Here is a 22,734-nt window from a genome sequence, read left to right as displayed (position 1 = left end):
ATACCCACTAGGATGGTTATAATCAAAAGATGGACAGTAGCAAGTGTTGGCTAGGATGTAGAAAACTTGGAAGCCTCATTCATTGCAGGTGAGGCATAAAGTGGTATAGATGCTTTGGAAAAGAGTCTGACAGCTTTTTAAAAAGTTAAACACAGATTTACCATATGACCCAGCAATTCCACTCCTAGGTACAATCCCAAGACGAAGGAAGACCTACATCCACACAAAGGCTTACATGTGACTTTTCATAGCACTGACTACTCACAGCAAGAATACTTACTGCCACAAAGTAGAAACAACCTCAAAATCCATCAACTTGTGAATGAACAACAACAACAAAAAACAAACAAACAAAAAACCCCAAAAAACAAAAAAACCAAAACACTGGCATATGTGGTTTTTGTTTTGTTTTGTTTTTTGTTTTTTGTTTTTTTTCTAAGACAGGGTCTTACTCTGTTATCACCCAGGATAGAGTGCAGTGACACAATCACAGCTCACTGCAGCCTCCACCTCCTAGACTCAGGTGAGCCTCCTGCCTCAGCCTGCCATGTAGCTGGGACTGCAGATGCATGCCACCACGCTCAGCTAAGTTTTGTATTTTTTGTAGATACATAGTTTCACCATGTTGTGCAGGCTGGTCTCCAACTCCTGGGCTCAAGCAATCTACCCATTTTGGCCTCCCAAAGTGCTGGGATCACAGGCATAAACCACCATGCCCAGCCTGGCATATCGATTAAATGAAATATTATTCAGCATTAAAAATAATGAAAAGGATAGTGATTGAGGTTACAACATGGATAAACCTCAAAAAAAAAAAAATCATCATCCTAAATCAGACACAAAACACTGCATGTTGTATGACTCCATTTATATGAAATGTCCAGAACAGGCAAATTTATAGAAACAAAGGAATGAGTGGTTGTTTGGGAGTGGGATAGAATGGAGATTAACTATAAGAGGGCATGAGGGATCTTATTGGAGTGATGGAACTTATTTAAAACTGTGTGTGTTCTAAAACTGGATTGTGTGATGGTAAGTAAATATATGAAACATTATTGAACTGTACACTTACCTGGGGGAACCATATGGCATGCAAATTTTATCCTTAATAAAGTTGTGTTTTTTTAAAAAAAGAACTACAATTTAGAGCCTCTAACAAGTGAAAAATGAAACAGTAAAATGGCCCTGAGGGAAATGATATTGTAGCAAGGGCGACTGGATATTACGCAATGAACATTATGGTTATTTTTATTTTTATTTTATCACAGCTCACTGCAGCCTCAGTCTCCCTGGGCTCAAGCGATCTTCCCAACTCTTGCCTCCCAAGTAGCCAGGACTACAGGCATATGCCACCACACTCAGCTAATTTTTTTGTATTTGGTAGAGACTGGGTTTTGTCATGTTGCTCAGGCTGGTCTCAAACTCCTGGTCTCAAGCAATCCACCCACCTTGGCCTCCCAAAGTGCTGGGATTACAGGTGTGAGCCACCACACCTGCCCTCTGGTTATTGATGTAACTGGCTATGAAGGAGAGCTATTAGGTCCCATGAGAATGTGAAACAAGTAATGCTTGTTAGAAAGTGCCATTGGAGGCCAGGCGCGGTGGCTCACGCCTGTCATCCCAGCACTCTGGGAGGCCGAGGTGGGCGGATCACAAAGTCAGGAGATGGAGACCATCCTGGCTAACACAGTGAAACCCCGTCTCTACTAAAAAATACAAAAAATTAGCTGGGGGTGGTGGCGGGCACCTGTAGTCCCAGCTACTCGGGAGGCTGAGGCAGGAGAATGGCGTGAACCTGGGAGGCGGAGCTTACAGTGAGCCGAGATCGTGCCAACAGAGTGAAACTCCCTCTCAAAAAAAAAAAAAAAATTAGCCAGTTGTGGTGGCACATGCCTGTTAATGCCATCTACTCAGGAGGCTGAGGCAAGAGAATTGATTGAATCCAGAAGATGGAGGTTGTGGTGAGCCGAGATGGTGCCACTGCAATCCAGTCTGGGTGACAAGAGCGAAACTCTGTCTCAAAAAAAAAAAGAAAAGAAAAAGAAAAGAAACAAAAAAAGAAAAGAAAGTGCCACTGGAGGAAGGAATATTTGAGCCAAAGATGTGAATATAAAGAGAGATGGAGAGCAGGAAGATCAAAGGAGAAGTGAATGAAAGCCAGGGGCTTTTAAAAAACACAGTGCCTGCAAGAGTTGGTCTTTGTTCCAGGAGCCATGGGAAGGCCAGCAGGGCCTTAGCAGAGGGACATTCTCAGCTTGATCTTTTCAGTTATTTTTTTAGAGATGGAGTCTCAGTATGTTTCCCAGGCTAGGCTTGAAATCCTGGGCTCAAGCAATCTTCCCACCACCACGCCCAGCTCAGCTTGGCCTTTTAAAAAGAAAGCTACAGTATCCAGGCTACAGGTAGACTGGATAAAGAGGGTAAGAATGCGTACAGAGAGAGACACAGTGAAAGACAACGCTAGAAATGAAATTGAAGTTAAGAGTAAGGAAGTCTGGAATCCAGAGGAAGCCTGAGCCTTATTCAGTGTTGAAATGGGAAGTAATCAAAGGGCATTGAACAGGAAAGTATCCAAATCCTGCCTCAAATTGGTTGGACAACTGGAGAGCCAAGAGCAATGGTAGGGCTCACATGGCCACCCCCATACTGCATGAGTGATGTGCTAAGACAACATTTTCTGAAACTAATCATGAAAGTCGCTTGGAGCACTTATTAAAAATGCTAATTCTCAAGTCCAGGTCTTCTGAATCTAAATTCTGAAAGAAATCTGGCAAGCTGTGTTATTGTTGTTTTCTACATTGCTGCAGGTGATTCTCAGGGTCAGGCATTTTAAGAAGTACTGATCCATATCTGTTTTCTTTCTTTCTTTTTTTAATTCAATCTCTGGACAAGCAATAAAACAGAATAGGGTATCAAATAGAAGCCATTCTGAGATACAGCTACCCTTTTCTTCTAGTGAAGGATGATAAACACAGGCTGAAAAAAGTTAGTGGTTTTCCTAAAACAAGAATAGGTAAAAACAATTTGTAAAGGGTAAGTAGAGTAAAATAAGAAAATTATGATGGATCTGTGTAATATTGGTTTATCAGCCTCTATGGCATTAGCACTCAAGAAGCGTAGGTGTGATTCTTGGCAGAATCTGAGTGCATTCATTTCCCAGGGTTGCCATAACAAACTACCACACACTTGGTGGCTTAAAACAACAGAAATTTATTTTCTCACAATTCTGGAGGCCAAAAGTTCCAATTCAAGGTGTCAGGAGGGTTGCTCTCCTCTCCCTCCAAAGGCTCTAGAGAAGACTTCTTCCTTGCCTCTTCTAGCTACTGGTGGATCCACGTGTTTCTTGACTTGGGCTGCATAACTTCAACCTCTGCCTCTGTCTCCTTACACGGCCTTCTCTGTGTATATGAGTACCCTCTTTTGTCTCTTACAAGGACATGTGTCATTGGATTTAGGGCCCATCTGGTAAATCCAGGATATTCTCATCTCAAGATTATTAGTATTATTTTCTGAGATAGAGTCTCACTTTGTCACCCAGGCTGGAGTGCAGTGGCATGATCTCAGCTCACTGCAATATCCGCCTCCTGGATTCAAATGATTCCATGCCTCAGCCTCCGGAGTAGCTGGGATTACAGGCGTGTGCCACCATGCCTGGCTAATATTTTTGTATTTTTAGTAGACAAAGGGTTTCACCATGTTGGCCAGGCTGGTCTTGAACTCCAGGCCTCAAGTGATCTTCCCACCTCAGCTTCCCAGTGCTCAGATTATAGGCGTGAGCCACCGTGCCTAGCCAAGATTGTTAATTATATCTGCAAAGACTTTTTTTCCAAAAAAGTCACATTCACAGGTGTATTAGTCCATTTGCATACAGCTGTAAAGAGTTACGTGAAACTGGGTAATTTATGAAGAAGAGAGGTTTTTTTGTTTTTGTTTTTGTTTTTTGTTTTGAGATGGAGTCTCGCTCTGGTCATGCAGGCTGGAGTGCAGTGGCGTGATCTCAGCTCACTGCAGCCTCCACCTCGTGGGTTCAAGCAATTCTCCTTCCTCAGCCTCCCGAGTAGCTGGGATTACAGGCATGCATCACCACGCCCAGGTAATTTTTGTATTTTTAGTCGAGACGGGGTGTTGCCATGTTGGCCAGGCGGTCTTGAACTCCTGACCTCAGGTGATCCACTCGCCTCAGCCTCCCACAGTGCTAGGATTACAGGCATGAGCCACCATGCTAGGCCAGAAGAGAGGTTTAAGTGACTCACAGTTCCACAGGCTTAACAGGAAGCATGACTGGGAGGCCTCGGGAAACTTACAATCATGGGCAAGGGAAATGGAAGGCAAAGGGGAAGCAAGCACTTTCAAAACATTGTATTCCTTTTTCAGAAAGAAAATTTCTAAATACTAAGATAGATACTTCTATCACAATAAGAGCAATATGGAAAAAAACCCAACTATCTTTGTAATTTCTGCTGATATTTCCATTGAAAAGTGTCAGTGTTTCAGGTTTTATTGTTTTAACAGAATATTTTGTTTTCTCGGGCAAAAGGCAGGAATAGCTGATATTGTGAGGATATATGAAGTAGCTATTAGAAGTAGGAATAGCTGTAGCTAAATATAAGAGGTGGAGTCTATGCTTAATGAGCTACAGGCAGTTACATACAGAGAGAAAAAAATTCTTTTTATTTAATTTAAATTTTTTAATTATAGATTCAGGGTGTTCATGTACACGCTTGATACAGGGTATATTACACAATGCTGGGATTTGGACCTCTACTGAACCCATCACCCAAATAGTGAACATAGTATCCAATAGGTAGTTTTTCAACCCTTTCACCTTTCTCTCCTGCCCCTTCTTTTAGAGTCCCCAGTCTCTACTGTTTCCATCTTTATGCCCATGTGTAGCAGTTTCCACTTATAGGGAGAACATACAGTATTTGATTTTCTGTTTCTGCATTAATTCATGTAGGATAATGGCCTTCCTCTGCATCCATGTTGCTACAAAGGACATGATTTCATTATTTATATGGCTATGTAGTATTCCATGGTGTATATATGCCACATTTACTTTATTCTGATGAACACTTAGGTTAATTTCATGATTTTCCTATTGTGAATAGTGCTACGGAAAACATATGAGTGTGGGTGTCTTTTTGATAAGATGATTTATTTTCCTTTGGGTAGATATCCATTGCTGAGTCAAACAGTAGTTTTGTTCTTTGAGAAATCTCCATACTGTTGTCCATAGGGGTTGAACTAATTTACATTGCCACCAACAGTGTATAACTGTTTCTTTTTCTCTGCATCCTCACCAACATCTGTTACTTTTTGCCTTTTTTTTTTTTTTTTTTTTTTTTTTTTTTTTTTTTTTTTGAGACGGAGTCTCCCTCTGTAGCCCAGGCTGTAGTGCAGTGGCGGGATCTCAGCTCACTGCAATCTCCGCCCCCCCGGTTTACGCCATTCTCCTGCCTCAGCCTCCTGAGTAGCTGGGACTACAGGTGCTCGCCATCTCGCCCGGCTAGTTTTTTGTATTTTTTTTAGTAGAGACGGGGTTTCACCGGGTTAGCCAGGATGACTTTTTGCCTTTTTAATAATGGCCATTCTGACTGGTATGAGATGGTATCTTTGTTTTTTTGTTTTGTTTTGTTTTGTTTTGTTTTTGACAGAGTATTGCTCTTTTGCCAGCCTGGAGTGCAGTGGCACAATCTCAGTTCACTGCAATCTCTGCCTCCCGGGTTCAAGCGATTCTCCTGCCTCAGCCTCCTGAATAGGTGGCATGACAGGCACACGCCACCACACCCGGCTAATTTTTGTAATTTTAGAAGAGACGGCATTTCACATGTTGGCCGGGATGGTCTTGATCTCCTGACCTTGTGATCCTCCTGCCTTGACCTCCCAAAGTGCTAGGATTACAGGTGTGAGCCACCATGCCGAGCGGCGAGATGGTATCTCATCATGGTTTTAATTTGCATTTCTCTGATTAGTGGAGTGGAGCAGAAAAAATACTTTCATTTGGATACCAAGACATGATGGTGGCCGGGCGCGGTGGCTCAGCCTGTAATCCCAGCACTTTGGGAGGCCAAGGCAGGCAGATCACGAGGTCAGGAGATTGAGACCATCCTGGCTAACATGGTGAAACCCCGTCTCTACTAAAAATACAGAAAAATTAGCCGGGCGTGGTGGTGGGCGCCCGTAGTCCCAGCTACTCAGGAGGCTGAGGCAGGAGAATAGTGTGAACCCGGGAGGCGGAGCTTGCAGTGAGCCGAGATCGCGCCACTGCACTCCAGCCTGGGCAACAGAGTGAGACTCTGTCTCAAAAGAACCAAAAACCAAACAAAAAAACAAAGACATGATAGTTATGTAAGGCAATGTAGGGTGGGAAACAACATGATACCCAAAGGAAAAAAGTCAATGAATGACTGCTCCATAATTGGGAATCCTAAAGGAGAAGATAGAAACAGAAGCATTTTCTGTAGTTATATCCACCTAGAAAATTCACAAATTCCTTAGTGAGAAGGAACTGGCATTAAGAGAGGAACAATACAATATTTGTAGGGGTTTATTGATGTATTTAAATATGTTTCTATTTTGCTGGCTGGGTGCGGAGGCTCACACCTATAATCTCAGCACTTTGGGAGGCCAAGGTGGGCAGATAACCTAAGGCCAGGAGTTTGAGGCCAGACTAGTCAACATGGTGAAACCTCATCTCTATTAAAAATATGAAAATTTGCCAGGCATGGGGGCACATGCCTGTAATTCTAGCTACTTGGGAGGCTGAAGTGGGAGAACTCCTTGAACCTGGGAGATAGAGGTTGTAGTGAGCCACGATCATGCCACTGCACTCCAGCCTGGGTGACAGAGCAAGACTCTGCCTCAAAATGAATAAATAAATAAATTTCTATTTTACTCAACTATTTAAAGTATATGGTATTTATTCCTCAGAATGAGTTCAGTTCTTACGGATGAAAAATCTTCCTGGGGTAGGGCAGGGGTAAAAGAAATCTTCTTTTCTTATGAGAAATTTTCAGGTATTCATTAAAAGAAAAAGAAAGGGAGAATGATGTCTAAATTAGAGGGACCCAAATACAACTTCAGTCAAGATCCTGGTACCACGGATGAGTAGCCTGGTTAAGTAGCAATTGTATCAAATGGAATTTGCACAAGACTTGCTTCTATTAGAATATGCCATTTGTGGTTGGGCATGGTGGCTCACGCCTGTAATCCCAGCACTTTGGGAGGCCGAGGTGAGCGGATCATGAGGTCAAGAGATGGAGACCATCCTGGCCAACATGGTGAAACCCTGTCTACACTAAAAATACAAAAACTAGCCAGGCATGGTGGTAGGTGCCTGTAGTCCCAGCTACTCAGGAGGCTGAGACAGCAGAATTGTTTGAACCCAGGAGGTGGAGGTTGCAGTGAGCTGAAATCGCGCCACTGCACTCCAGCCTGACGACAGAGTGAGACTCCGTCTGAAAAAAAAAAAAAAAAAAAAAAATATGCCATTTGCTTTATAAAAACAAACTCCAGTCTTTCTGAGTACTTGAATGTCTGTCTATACCACATCTGCAGCTACACTGGCAACTTACTGTCTCCTCTCCCACTAGCAACTAATCTCAAAAACTAATACTCAAGATGATAACAGATTTTGAGGTAACAAATCTAAATCCATCAGGTTTTACTATTGGCACCCATTCTCCTTTGTCTGATGTGGTCATAGACTCAAACTTGTCAATCATTGCAATAATAGCCAATATAACACCAACATGTCATTGCAATTTATATTATTGTCTTACAAATTCTGCTATATGTAGTTATAGTTCTTTCAGCACTGGATAGTTACCACTTAGATTAATTGACTTTTTGACTAATCAGGCTACTATCCTATCTTTTATTTAGCTTTACTATGGTAACATTTGCTTGCTCTCTCTGCCATTTGTAACATAGACAACACAAGTTTAACCTTCACATTACAAAAGAAAACAGTTAAATCCATGCTGTATATTCTTTTGTACAACTTCTACTAATAGATCCAGGAGAGAAATATCTCTAGTTACAGCTCTATATAAAATAAGACATTACTTCTTATTTTTCAAAGAAAAATTCACAATTTGCATATATTCAAATTATAATCATTCAAGCAAGAATGTTAGAAACCCCTCCCACCTTCATCCTTTGCTAAGAGTTCTAAGAGAGGAAGACCATTCCTTTGCATCTAATCCCATAACAGAGGGGAAGTGGTTGAGCCTCTGATAACTTTTGCTACAGATTCCTTAATCTGGCCAATGATTACAAATTGATGCATTTAATTTGAACAGTGATAGTTAAGGGGATTTCCAGATGACTCATTTTGTAAACCTTTGGCCATTAGCATTTCAGCTGGAGTGGGCCATGTGCTGCCTTCCCACTGACATCAGTGGAAATCTTGAGCCAAGATCAAAGCTACTTTATGCCTCTCTGACCTTTCCTCACAATGCACAGTGGGGCTGAATTCTCAGCTCAGAATTTTCAGATTTGCTCCACTGTGCCCATGGGGGTTACCATTTACAAATAGCTTACATGTAGATATTCACTGAAGACCCTACGACTGGCCCATTGGAAATCACATCTTAGATTCTAGTTTTCAAGCAGTTTCCAAATCCAGATCTCAAGTTTCAGATGAGATCGATGTGTTCAGGATGATATGGCTGTAGACCAGATCCCAAATTTCAGAAAATCTTATGTTGCCTTCCTAAGACCTCAGTGAGTAGAAAGAGATCTCTAGGAAGGTGGATTGGTAGTGTTCATTTTGCCCCCAGAAAAACCTGCCATAGGCTGCCTTTATTCTAGAGATACACTTTGAGAATCAACCTGAAGAGAATCCCTTACCTTGATAGTCATGTCTGGGCCGGATGTTTCTGTGGCGTTCAAGGCTGACTCACCTCCCTTTAGCAGCACATTCTCCCAAACGACTCCTGAAAAAAAAAAAAAAAAAAAAAGTGAATACTTTTCTCTAAGTATTTGGATAGTTATCTAAGGATAACTCAAGGACAATATTCATTTGAACTATCTTGCAGTTACTGGACCAGGAAAACTTCCTTTCAGAAGTGTAGTCCTATAGCACTTCTTTTGTTTTTACCTAATCTCCAACTTAGAATCCATAGTCTAAGTCCTATATCTTATAGAGAGCTATTCCTAGCCCAGGGTGGAGAAAAGCTGGGATGAACTCTTCGTCTTCTTCGTCTTCTTTTTTTTTTTTTTTTTTTTTTTGAGACCAAGTTATACTCTTGTTGCCTAGGCTGGGGTGCAATGGCATGATCTTGGCTCACTGCAACCTCCGCCTCCCGAGTTCAAGCAATTCTCCTGCCTCAGCCTCCCAAGTAGCTGGGATTATGGGATTACAGGTGCCCGCCACCATACCTGGCTAATTTTTGTATTTTTAGTAGAGATGGGGTTTCACCATGCTGCCCAGGCTGGTCTCGAACTCCTGACCTCAGGTGATCTGCCCACCTTGGCCTCCCAGTGTTGGGATTATAGGCGTGATCCACCACATCCAGCCATGAATGAACTCTTCTTTTTCTCCAGTTCAGGCCTCATATTGAGGTCTCATTTGGAGCTTTAAAGTGAATCCCAGAACACAGAAATACACACATCTAATTCAATACCGAACAGATATGACTCCAGATTTGTCTGTGTTCTCAATTCCACATATCTACTGGAAATAACTCCAAGTCTTTAGAAATGCTAATGTTTCTTTCTTCTAAAGCTACCAAATTGTCTCCAAGAGTGGACACCTGGCAAGACACAAGATTTTGTTTTTTCTAATATCAAAGAAAAGATCAGGGGCCAGTGTGGTGTTTTCAAATAGTTTTAAAGACAATATAGGAAAATTGTACTAATTCAGATGCAATTATGTATGTGGAATAGAGTTAAAATGATCTACATTGGTGAAAAGTTTGAAGAAATGGCTATATATATATATATATATACACATACACTTTTTTTTTTTTTTTTTTTGAGACAGAGTCTTGCTCTGTTGCCCAGGCTGGAGTATAGTGGCACAATCTTGGCTCACTGCAACCTCCAACTCCTAGGTTCAAGTGATTCTCCGGCCTCAGCCTCCCAAGTAGCTTGGATTACAGGTGTGTGCCACCACACCCAGCTAGTTTTTGTATTTTTAGTAGATACGGTTTCACCATGTTGTCCAGGCTGGTCTCGAACTCCTGACCTCAGGTGATGTGCCCACCTCAGCCTCCCAAAGTGCTAGTATTTCAGGAGTGAGCCACTGCGCCCAACTGGCAAGTATATATTTTTAAAAAACATAGGTTTATTGCAAGGCAAATAATCTTAAAGGTTAATAAAGCAATATTTAACAGAGCTTTTCAGAATCTCCTTTAACAAGCAAATACGAATTTTACGATTAGTATAATAACTGTATGGAAATAAGTGCTCATAACCTAACGTATTAAAAAGATTATTTTATTAAGGAGGTTAAAATTATATGTGTAATATTTGTTTACATTATGGATTTTCCTAAAAAATACTTTTCTCTAAGTATTTGGATAGTTATCTAAGGATAACTCAAGGAAAATATTCATCCCAGAACTGTGTGAATAACCTAAATTCCAAAATTTCAACTGTCTAGCCATTTTTGTGTTCTAGCCTGATTGTGTTCAATCAGGATTGGCCATTTTTCTTCTGTTTGCCACATAGTAAATATTTTAGGCTTTGAGTTCATAGCATTTCTGTTGCAACTTCTCAATCTGCCCTTGTAGAGTGAAAGCAGCTACAGACAACATAGAAATAAATGGGCATGGGTGTGTTCCAATAAAACTTTATTTACCAAAACAGATAGTGAGCTAGTTTGTCCCATGTACTCTACCAGCCTCTGTGCTAAATCAAGAACCCAGAGATGTGTAACATTGCTATACTCCACCATTTCTAGTAAGAATCAACTGAACAACAGGTGATGAATGAATAACAATTGCTTGAAATTACATGATGCTTTAAATAAACTAAAATGAAATTAATTAAATGTTAATGTATTAGCACTGGTTGCTTTTTTAGTTTTACATTCTGGGTCCTTGAGAGCCTCATTTCATAGGATATACGCACAACGAATTACTCAAGACCTGTGGGTTATAAGTCATTTCATGGTGCAAATAGTTGTTCTCTCTGACTAGGTTGCAGGAATTGGGTCAGAGGAATGTTGTGCCTTGACTACACTTTCTTCTCAAGAAACTGCTGCAAGGAGATTGTCAGCTTTATCTTAAATGCATGTTTATAGAAGAAAAGTCTCTTCTCCTACATGAATAGGTTATTTCCTTGACATGCTTTGCTTTTAACCGACCAATAACCCCTCCTGGTTTAAGCCACTTTTGATACCTGTTGGATTTGGCTGGCAAAGAGACACAGATGTTGGGCATGATGGACAATCAGATGATATTTCACTTATGTAATAGTCTGAGTTACTGTTCAGCAAATATTCATTCTCCTCCTCTCCTGCTGTGGGAGAAATGGTCTTCCCTGTCTCACTGATGTTTGCTTTGGCGAAAGGGATGTTAGAGGGCATAATGCAAGCAAAGGTTTGAAATGGGCTTGAGAGGTGAGGCTTGCACTTCTGCTACAGCATGAGAAGGACAAGCCCCAGTCAGCCTGCAGGGGAATGAGAGTCCTGGGGAGCAGATCTGGATCCAATCTGCAGCTGGAAACCAAGCCAGGTCTAGATCAACCAACCCCCAGCCAACTGCATATGCATGACAACGAAAGCCAATGAGTCTTGGGATGGTTTGTCAAGCAGTATTATTGTAACAATAGCTAATAGATACAATCTATAACCAAAATTATAAATGAAAATCATTATGGGTCAAGTATTTTTACCTTTAACTGTGGGGAAAAGAAAGAGAGATCAGACTGTTACTGTGTCTATACAGAAAGAAGTAGACATAAGAGACTCCATCTTGTTCTGTATTTGAGATGCTGTTAATCTGTGACCCTACCCCCAACCTTGTCCTTGCAAGAGACATGTGCTGTGGTGACTCAAGGTTTAAAAGGATTTTGGGCTGTGCAGGGTGCGCTTTGTTAAACAAGTGCCTGAAGGCAGTAAGCTCATGAAAATTCATCATCATTCTCTTAATCTCAAGTACCCAGGGACACATACACAGAGGTCACAGGGTCCTCTGCCTTGGAAAGCTAGGCATTGTCCAAGGTTTCTCCCCATGTGATAGTCTGAAATTATAGCCTCGTGGGAAGGGAAAGACCTGATCGTCCCTGAGCCTGACACCCGTGAAGGATCTGTGCTGAGGAGGAATTTTTTTTTTTTTTTTTTTTTTTTATACTTTAAGTTCTAGGGTACATGTGCATAACGTGCAGGTATGTTACATATGTATACTTGTGCCATGTTGGTGTGCTGCACCCATCAACTCATCAGCACCCATCAACTCGTCATTTACATCAGGTATAACTCCCAATGCAATCCCTCCCCCCTCCCCGCTCACCATGATAGGCCCCGGTGTGTGATGTTCCCCTTCCCGAGTCTAAGTGATCTCATTGTTCAGTTCCCACCTATGAGTGAGAACATGAGGTGTTTGGTTTTCTGTTATTGTGATAGTTTGCTGAGAATGATGGTTTCCAGCTGCATCCATGTCCCTACAAAGGACACAAACTCATCGTTTTTTATGGCTGCATAGTATTCCATGGTGTATATGTGCCACATTTTCTTAATCCAGTCTGTCATTGATGGACATTTGGGTTGATTCCAAGTCTTTGCAATTGTGAATAGTGCTGCAATAAACATACGTGTGCATGTGTCTTTATAGCAGCATGATTTATAATCCTTTGGGTATATACCCAGTAATGGGATGGCTGGGTCATATGGTACTTCTAGTTCTAGATCCTTGAGGAATCGCCATACTGTTTTCCATAATGGTTGAACTAGTTTACAATCCCACCAACAGTGTAAAAGTGTTCCTATTTCTCCACATCCTCTCCAGCACCTGTTGTTTCCTGACTTTTTAATGATTGCCATTCTAACTGGTGTGAGATGGTATCTCATTGTGGTTTTGATTTGCATTTCTCTGATGGCCAGTGATGATGAGCATTTTTTCATGTGTCTGTTGGCTGTATGAATGTCTTCTTTTGAGAAATGTCTGTTCATATCCTTTGCCCACTTTTTGATGGGGTTGTTTGTTTTTTTCTTGTAAATTTGTTTGAGTTCTTTGTAGGTTCTGGATATTAGCCCTTTGTCAGATGAGTAGATTGCAAAACTTTTCTCCCATTCTGTATGTTTGGGTGAGGGGGAAGGGACAAGATGGAGGAAGGTGAACAAGATGGAGTAGTCCCTGTTGTTTCCAGGTTCTTCATCACAGATTTTCCGGCGCCCGGGAAAAATTCCCGTGCCCGGGAAAAGAACCAAATCAACTGAGCATGCGCAGAGTGATGTCAAGCCAGGGACACCGAAATTCAAGAAGCCACTCCTACACACACGCCCTAAACTCCTCCCCCTCCAGCTCCCAGGCATAAAAGTCTGCTGCCGGTAAGCGCCGGTGTGACTTCTTTGGCCCCCGCATTTGTGGACCGGAGAACATCACCCGAGAGCGCCGGCGCAACTTCCCTGGCCCCCTACACCTCAGGACCAGAGAATCTTGCCTGAGAGTGTGTGCATATTTGCAATAAAAGACTGCCACTTTCTTACGTACTTTGGCCTCATGTTTAATTACTTAGCTCTCCTAAATTAAGTTACATTAAATTAAATTAAAACACTGTAGGTTGCCTGTTCACTCTGATGGTAGTTTCTTTTGTTGTGCAGAAGTTCTTTAGTTTAATTAGATCCCATTTGTCAATTTTGGCTTCTGTTGCCGTTGCTTTTGGTGTTTTAGACATGAAGTCCTTGCCCATGCCTATGTCCTGAATGGTATTACCTAGGTTTTCTTCTAGGATTTTTACGGTATTAGGCCTAACATTTAAGTCTCTAATCCATCTTGAATTAATTTTCGTATAAGGAGTAAGGAAAGGATCCAGTTTCAGCTTAATATAAGAGGAAAGAAGGGCTCTTGGCAGTTGAGGTAGAGAAAAGCATCTGTCTCCTGCCTGTCCCTGGGCAATAGAACATCTCCGTGTAAAACTCGATTGTATGTTCTATTTACTAAGATAAGAGAAAACCACCTTAGGGCGAAAGGTGGGACTTGCTAGTGCAATGCTGTTCTTTGTGCACTAAAAAGGTTTATGGAGATGTTTACATATGAGTATCAAGGCACAGCACTTTTCCTTAAACTTATGTCACAGAGATCGTTATTCATATGTCTTACTGCTAACCTTCTCCCTACGATGATCCTATTATCCTGCCACTTTCCTTTTTCTAAGATAGTAAAGATAATGATCAATAAATACTGAGGGAACTCAGAGACCGGTGCTGGCGTGGGTCCTCTGTATGCTGAGCGCCAGTCCCCTGGGCCCACTTTTTCTTTCTCTATACTTTGTCTTTGTGTCTCATTTCTTTTCTCAAGTCTCTCGTTCCACCTAAAGAGAAACGCCCACAGGTGTGGAGGGCCAGGCCACCCCTTCACTTAACTATGCAAACATAATTCTGCATATAAAAGTTTCATTTACAAGTGTTGGTTTTCATCTCTACGTATTATTTCAGTTTGGGAAGTATTTTTTCTCTACATTATACAATCGTTCCTTTTGTAAACAACACTACCTTTATTAAAGGCTATATGGCCATAAGAAGGAGATGTGAGACATAAATATATATGTTGTCTCAATATTTTAGTCTTCCATCAAGAAAACACTTCATATTAGAAAACATTTCATAACAAGAGTGAAAGAAAACGGATGTAGCATTTGAGTTTAAAAATGCTATTTTGTCAATCATTGCAATAATAGCCAATAAAACACCAACATGTCATTGCAATTTATATTATTGTCTTACAAATTCTGCTAAATGTTTTAGTTTAGCAGTTTTTAGTAATAACATTTTAATTTAAAATATTTTTGTAATAACATCTTAATTTAAAAATGTGATTAATCCTGATGGTAAGTTTGTGAGAACAGAAATGTTATTATAAAAGCTAGAGGTAAAATTCCTTCCAAGGAGAAAACTGTATTTTGGAGAACAAAGCAACTCTATGGACCATTTGGGTGTGAAAATGTGAGTCCCACATCACAGGAGGAAGATAAGAAGGAAGAGGTGCAGTTAGAAGAGGGAAAGAAATTGAAAGAAGTTAGGGCAAAAATTGGCAGTATGAAATTCCCAGGGGGTAATAAAAAAGACTTTTTCTTTTCTTTCCTTTTTTTTTTTTTTTTTTTTTTTGAGACAGAGGCTTGCTGTGTCATCCAGGCTGGAGTGCAGTGGCACTATCTCAGCTCAGTGCAACCTCTGCCTCTCAGGCACAAGCAATTCTCATGTCTTAGCCTCCCAAGTAGCTGGGATTACAGGCACCTGCCACCACGCCTGGCTAATTTTTGTATTTTTAGTAGAGATTTTGTATTTTTGCCATGTTGGTCAGGTCAGTCTTGAACTCCGGAACTCAAGTGATCCAACCACCTCAGTCTCCCAAAGTGTTGGGATTACAGGCGTGAACCACCATGCCCAGCCTAAAAAGGACTTTTCAGAACAGCAATGGTTACAAATTCATTTTAAAGTATTTATTATGCTGTGTCATGATGTAATTCTTCTCTCACTCTTGTACCTACGGTGGAGATCTGTTCTACACCAGTATCTTGTGCTAGAGTTGTCTGTTGGAAGCTGAATGTCGTCCCACACTTGGACTTGGGGACGGAAAGAAGAGAGCAGCTGTGTGCCCATGGGAGCTCCCTGAGAATGTGGAGTCGAAGAAGGACACAACACCAAGAATCTTGGAGAAAGCACTTAACCCACATACTGCACACAGTAGACTACAGGCCAATTTTATTTGGATACCAAGGGGCAGGAGACCTTGTCATCTTGAGAACTTGGAGATAGAAAATGGCAGACACTTCTTTATAGGAAGATGTTTATGCATCTGAAAATGCCACTTCCCTTTTCCAAAATGGTGATTTCCATTCCACCAACATGTAATGCATTGGACCAGTGGGTAGGAGGATAGCTTAGAATGCTGATTTGTAATCCTCTCAGCTCTAGAATTTTAGCAATGGCTTTTAACATCTGCTTTCATGTTTGAGTTCCTGAGAAGAATTTCCCCTTGACTAAGATCCATGGTTTATAACTATAGTACCAACATTTGCACAGCTTAGATGTTCAATTGTAAAAGACAGATATTCTAGGCTGATGTATTTCTATTATTAGCTATACAAACACAGTTTCCTCTGGTTGCAGGGGAAGAACCTATATAAAGAACCTGACCTAAGAACTTGGGGAAAAATATATGTACATATTATAAAAAAATATATAAATCCTATATATATTCTCTCCATATATAAATTCACATATACATTCTATACAGATAAAAATTATACATATTCTATACATATATACATTTATATATTCTATATAGAGATATATGGAATATATACAGAGAAATATAGAATTTATATATTCTATAAATATACTTTAGTATTTTAAAATATATTTAAGTGTTTTATAAATTTAAGTTTTCCATATATTGTTGTTTTATACATATTGTTATATATTGTTGTTAAGTATTCCATATATATTGTTATACTAACTATATATTCTATATACAATATGTATTATAATATATAGTATGTATAATATACATATTAATTATATATTCTATCTATATATAGAAGGAAATATATATTTTATACTTCTACATACTGTACTTTCAAACAACCATTTTCCTCTTACATTCCTCTTCTCCCTTTGCTGAAATTATTTTATAATGTCTTTGAGAAGATAAATTAGATTTATATTATTCCTATAATCCCTAGCAACATACTACAGCTTTTATTCCATTTTTAAAATACAAGACCAAACCTTGAGGAAAAAAATAGCATCTTTCACCCAGAAGAGAATAAGTTTGCATTTCCCTGCGATAGGAGAAATTGAGATCTGTCTACTTGTGGCTGATATTGTGTTTATAAATAGTCCATCAGGGACAGTTTTATAAAGACCTCTCAGGAATAAATGAAATCAACTGCCATAAAAATTTTTTTATTGCATTTTATACACCGTCTCACCTAGCTGCATAGTCAGAGGAATGAGTCTATCAGCCCAGGCTTCCAACTCCCTAGCACCAACATCTGTGTCTCCATTCACAGGGCGTGCTCTGTTGACTTACGTGGCTGCCCTCTCTGTACTAACTTCTGTTGGGAAGAGTACATGTGAGGGCAGACAGGGGTGTGCCACCAAAATAAAGGAGCTGAGTTCAGGCCCCGGCTGGAGAAGCCAGGGACACACATGAGGATCTGCAGGGAGAGGGATTTGGGCTGGTAGCAGGAAGCCACGAGGGTTTGAGTAGAGTAATCTGTAGACAAAATAACTTTGCATCTTTGAACAAAGGGAGACAATGTGACACTAAGCAATGAAGGTGTCAGGCGGCTAAAGAGACCTGGTGAAGCAGCAATGGATGGCATTCCAGAAAAAAATCACTGGGTGACTTCCTTAGCTCTGACCTTAGTTAGTACTAAAAATTAAATAAAAGTAAAAGTAAAGGGTCAGAGCCTCAGAGGGAGAGGGTAGCACTGAATGGAAGGACACTGACTGTACCCACACTCCCTGGAATTACCAGGCACCACCAGGTGAAAACATAGTAAGCAAGAAAGACACATGAATGGACCCGAATGTGCAAGAGAGTGGAAATTTGTTCTTGCTCATTGTCCACACAGATTTTAGATGGATCACTGGACAAAGAGGGTGACTGGTGGCCATTAATACGGCTCACGCAAATATTCCCAGTTCTTTCTCCTTGCAGACATGTAACAGGATTTCACTTCCTGGCCTCCTTAGAGTTGGTGAAGTCATGTGACCAGTTCTGGCCAATGGGTGTGGGCAGCAAGGTGTCCTACATCAGCAGTTAAATGCTCCAGCCCAGAAGTAATAGATGTCTCTGCTGTCCACACCCATTGGCCAGAACTGGTCACATGACCCTGCCCCTCTACCACAGCAACTGGCAATCCCAGATAGTGGCATTTCTGTCAGCCTGAGCCCCAGTGTAAGGGCAATGCAGCCCAGAGACACAAGCAACCCACCTTGGCCATGTAGTATGAACGAGAACTAAACTGCTATTGTTTGAAGCCACAGGATTGGGGTTTGTTTATTACACCAGCATAGCCTAGCCCAGCCTCATGAGAAGAAGGAGTCCTTCCAGACTCGCCTTCCCCATCAACCTCCAAGTCCCATGATAGAGACTCCTTTGCATAAATTTTCTGTGTTCTAGCCTCAAAATCAATCCTGCCATTTAAGTTTTGTCTCCTCAACCAGGTTATAATGGCCCACACTTTCTTTTTCTTTTTTTATTAAATAAATGTAATTATTAGTATTATTATTAATTTTGTAGAGATGAGGTTTCACCATGTTGCCCAGGCTGGTCTTGAAAGTCTCATACTTTCTACTTCTTTTGAGCCACTCTCTGTTTCCCCTGTGCCCCGTTGCATGGTTTAGTTGTGTTGTGACTCAGAAAACATATCCTAAAATGAAAACCTCAGAAACAACAGTTTTCCTCTGACATTCTTCTGTCCTCGTGTGTCTCAGTCTCATTCTCCCCCAGGGCTAGCCATAGAAACTAGAATCCCTGTTCCAAGGCAGAGTCATAGAAACCAGAAGAACCCTTTCTCCCCAGAGCCAGCCATGAAACCTACAGGTATAACTTGAAATTTCCCACCACCTTTCTGTGTAACAACTGGCCATGAAGAAATTATCTGACCTACCTAATTTGACTGTAAGTCATAAGACCCCCATTCCAGAGGGGGTCCTGCCTCACACTCAGAAGGAAGGAATGCATGCTTAGAGGATGCATGCTCAAGAAGAATCTAGACAGACAGGCCTTGCTGGGTTTCCTCACTCATATTAACATTAGATCATACCCTTTTTAGATCCACATGGCTGTCCAAACTTTGTTGAACCTATGTATAAAAATGGACAATTTCCCCTATATCTTTGGGGATTCCTTCTGAAGGCTTCCATGCACATGTTAAATAAATTTATATATCTTTCCACCAATTAATCTGCCTTTCGTGAGTTGGTCTTTCAGTGAACCTTCACAGGGTGAAAGGGAAAGTTCCTTTCAGTTCCCTACAGTAGCATCTTAGTAAAGGATTAGCTTCTAAAGAGAAAAGGCAGAAGTTCCCATAGTCAAAACTCCCCTTGAAAACTCCTTAAATCTCCCAATAAGTACAATATAGTGTCATACCTCACTAAAACCCCAAAGTTCCAGCCTAGGAACAGACCTCCGTTTCTTATGTTAAATACCAGATGATGTTGTTGGCTTGTACTAAGAATCATGTTGTACAAAAATATATATCTTGAAATTCTAGAATTTCTTGGGATTTGTTGATGCTCAGATTTTGAGAGATACAAGAGGCTGAGACCAACTGTGGGAACAGTTGGTACTGGAACAACAGATACATGCTGTATCATTTAGAATGCTTTCACCTGCAGGTAGTAGAAAGATTATTTAATGGAGCATTAAACAACAAAGGATTCATTGGCTCATGTAACAAGTCCCAAGGTAGTATGGCACCAGAGGTGGCTAATTCAGTGGTTCAATGGCCTGATGGCTTCAGTTTGGCCTCTCTGCAATTCTCTTGGCTTTCCTCTGATGTCCCAAGATGGACACAGCAGTTCCATGTGTCATGAAAATGTTCAGAGATAGGAAAAGGGAGGATTCTCCTCTCCTCCCTTTTTAAGAATAAAGAAGCTGCCGGGGCGCGGTGGCTCATGCCTGTAATCCCAACACTTTGGGAGGCTGAGGCGGGCAGATCACAAGGTCAGGAGATTGAGACCATCCTGGCTAATATGGTGAAACCCTATCTCGATTAAAAATACAAAAAATTAGCCGGGCGTGGTGGCGGGCGCCTGTAGTCCCAGCTACTCGGGAGGCTGAGGCAGGAGAATGGTGTGAACCTGGGAAGCGGAGCTTGCAGTGAGCCAAGATAGTGCCACTGCACTCCAGCCTGAGACTCCGTCTCAAAAAAAAAAAAAAAAAAAAAAAGAATAAAGAAGCCTTCCCCAAAACACCCCCTAGCCCTCACCAAAGCTGACCCCCCAAAGTCTCACTGATCAAAAATACAGCATAAACCCATTCTTAAACCAATAAAGGAAAGGGAATAGAATCATCAAAACTGGCTTGGAGTTAATGAACCGAGATTAACCCCCTGGATTGAGGAAGGTCTCAGCCTTCCCTGAGCACATAGCCACCTGGAGGATGAACAAAGGAAGGAAACAGGATCTTGACCAGCAAGAAAGACAGGGCTTGGTAAGTGGCCCTCAGTTAAGCACCTAGTGGAGTTGGTCTGTCACAAGAGGATGCACATGTAGATTGAAATGGCAGGCAGAACCACTTATATTTTATAAATTTCTAGTTTTTTCTCTCTTGTTCTCATTAATTTAGTTAGAAACATACACTCAGGGCCAGGCATGGTGGCTCATGCCTGTAAACCCAGCAGTTTGGGAGGCTGACTTGAGCCCAGGAATTCGAGACCAGCCTGGGCAACATGGCGAGACCCTGTCTCTAAAAAAAGAAAAAAAAAGAAAAAATTAGCTGAGCATGGTGGCACAGGTCTAAGCCTGTATTCCCAGCCACTTGGGAGGCTGAGGCAGGTGGATCATCACTTGAGCCCAAGAGGTAGAAGCTGCAGTGACCTGTGTTTGCAACACTGCATGACAGAGTAAGATCTTGAAAGAAAGAAAGAAAGAAAGAAAGAAAGAAAGAAAGAAAGAAAGAAAGAAAGAAAGAAAGAAAGAAAGAGAAAGAGAGAAAATAGGAAGGAAGGAAGGAGAGAGAAAAAGAGAGGAAAGAAAGAGAAAGAAAGAGAGAAAAAAGAAAAGAAAAGAAAGAATCCACACTGAAAGTTGTGTAAGCTAAGTACACAGGGGATCCTGGGACTCAGCCTTCTGCTGCCAGCTCCTCCATGGTGGTGTCTTAGCTCAGCCCCAGTGTGGCATCTCCATGTCCACCCTCTGCTGGGAACTCACAATTCTCATCATGGCCCCATTTAGCAGAACACAAATTAGGGCCTGGGCAGGGAGAGCCCTGACATGTGTCTTACGGTGTTTCCTGGTCAATACTGCTTCAGTGGGCCCTTCTCCAGGCAAAGCACCTGTGGGCAGGACTGAGCCTATACACAGTTAGTCTCATCCAAGTGTCTGTTAAATGAGAAGTGTTAGTTCTGGGCAGGCAGGTTTGGGCGACAGGAACTTCAGAGAGTGCCGAGGGAGAAAAGAAGAATGCTACAAGACAGAAGGTGGAGGGCGCTGGGAACAGATGGTCCCAGGCCTCAGTCCATCCCCCTAAACTGGAGAGGCAGGAACCACGTGGGGATGTGGTCACTAGACTAGACCATGTCTGGGTGGTGAGACCCCAAGCACGTTTTTCTTGTTTTGTTTTGTTTTTGTTTTTTTGTTTTTGAGACAGAATCTTGCTTTGTCACGCAGGCTCGAGTGGTGTAGTGGTGTGATCTTGGTGCGATCTTGGTTCACTGTAATCTCCACCTCCCAGGTTCAAGTGATCCTCCTGCCCCAGCCTCTCATGTAGTTGGGATTACAGACGCATGCCACCAAGCCCAGCCGCTTTTTGTATTTTTAGTAGAGATGGGATTTTGCCATGTTGGCCAGGCTGGTCTCCAACTCCTGATCTCAGGTGATGGACCCACCTCAGCCTCCCAAAGTGCTGAGATTATAGGCGTGAGCCACCGCGCCCAGTCAGACCCTGAGCACTTTGAAGATAGGACTGTCCTCCCTCCCTGCTGTCCCACCCCAGGCCTCAGTCAGCACAGCCTGGGCTGGCACACAGTAGGAGCTCATTAAATATTTCCCAAATTGAAGTGGAAGGGGCCTCGAGGCTGCCTAAGCTACTCTCCCATCAGGGCAGAAGCCTCCTCTACAAAGTCACCTGATGGATGACATGGCCTTTTCCTGGTCATGGTTCTTACTACCTCACAAGGTCATGCATACTGGGCAGCTAGAATGGACTTTTTCTTTCTTTTTTTTTTCTTTTTTTGAGACAAAGTCTCACTGTCACGCAGGCTGGATGGCAGTGGTGCAATCATAGCTCACTGCAGTCTTGAATGCCTGGGCTCGAACAATCCTCCCACCTTAGTCTCCTGAGTAGCTGAGACTACAGGCACACGCCACCCACCCTCCACTCCCCTTCTCCGGTCAGAAAGGACTGTATTAGGAAGAGCTGAGCCACAAACAAACAATTCAGGAAAAAAAAAAAGATCCCAGATGATGACCTATGTAGCCTGGCTTATGGAGAGGACATGGTGAGGAACCCTCCATGGCTATTGAGTGTTCGTTTTTGTTTGCTGGAACTTTGGTGGACCCTTCTCAGCCTTCCAGCCTTCCTATCCATCCTGGTTATCCTCTTCCTCATCACACCCCTGCCTCTACCCTCATCAGCCTACTGTCATAGACACAGCCAAGGAACTTTGAGGAAGTCTGGAGCCTGGCCTTTTAGGTTTCAATGAGAGACATGAAGCTCTGAGTTGGAAAATAAGTTGTCAAGATCTCACAGTCAGTAGCCACTAAGCTGGGACTGAAGGAGACAAGAATGCCTCTGCTTTTCCTAAACCAGACTTCTTCTTGGACAAAATCATATCAACCCCATTTTATAGGCAAAAGATTGACCCACTGGGAAATCATCTTGCTTG

At 41.8% G+C, this 22,734-nt stretch overlaps 1 protein-coding gene across 6 annotated transcripts in view; it reads right to left on the bottom strand.

Annotated features, from left to right (window-relative positions):
• Window positions 1–22,734, bottom strand: part of PALM2AKAP2 (PALM2 and AKAP2 fusion) — a 550,991-nt gene that overhangs the window by 145,898 nt on the left and 382,359 nt on the right. For all 6 annotated transcript variants that reach the window (XM_073021828.1, XM_007968463.3, XM_007968462.3 and 3 more), the window contains one exon: window positions 8,854–8,939. In XM_073021828.1, coding sequence (XP_072877929.1) covers window positions 8,854–8,939 — 86 coding nt within the window. The remainder of the gene's footprint in view (window positions 1–8,853; window positions 8,940–22,734) is intronic.

Source organism: Chlorocebus sabaeus, chromosome 12 (genome assembly GCF_047675955.1).
Source record: "Chlorocebus sabaeus isolate Y175 chromosome 12, mChlSab1.0.hap1, whole genome shotgun sequence".
NCBI classification, from domain to species: Eukaryota; Metazoa; Chordata; class Mammalia; order Primates; family Cercopithecidae; genus Chlorocebus; species Chlorocebus sabaeus.
The sequence above is the reverse complement of the archived record's forward strand: the minus strand, read 5'-3'. Positions and strand labels throughout refer to the sequence as shown.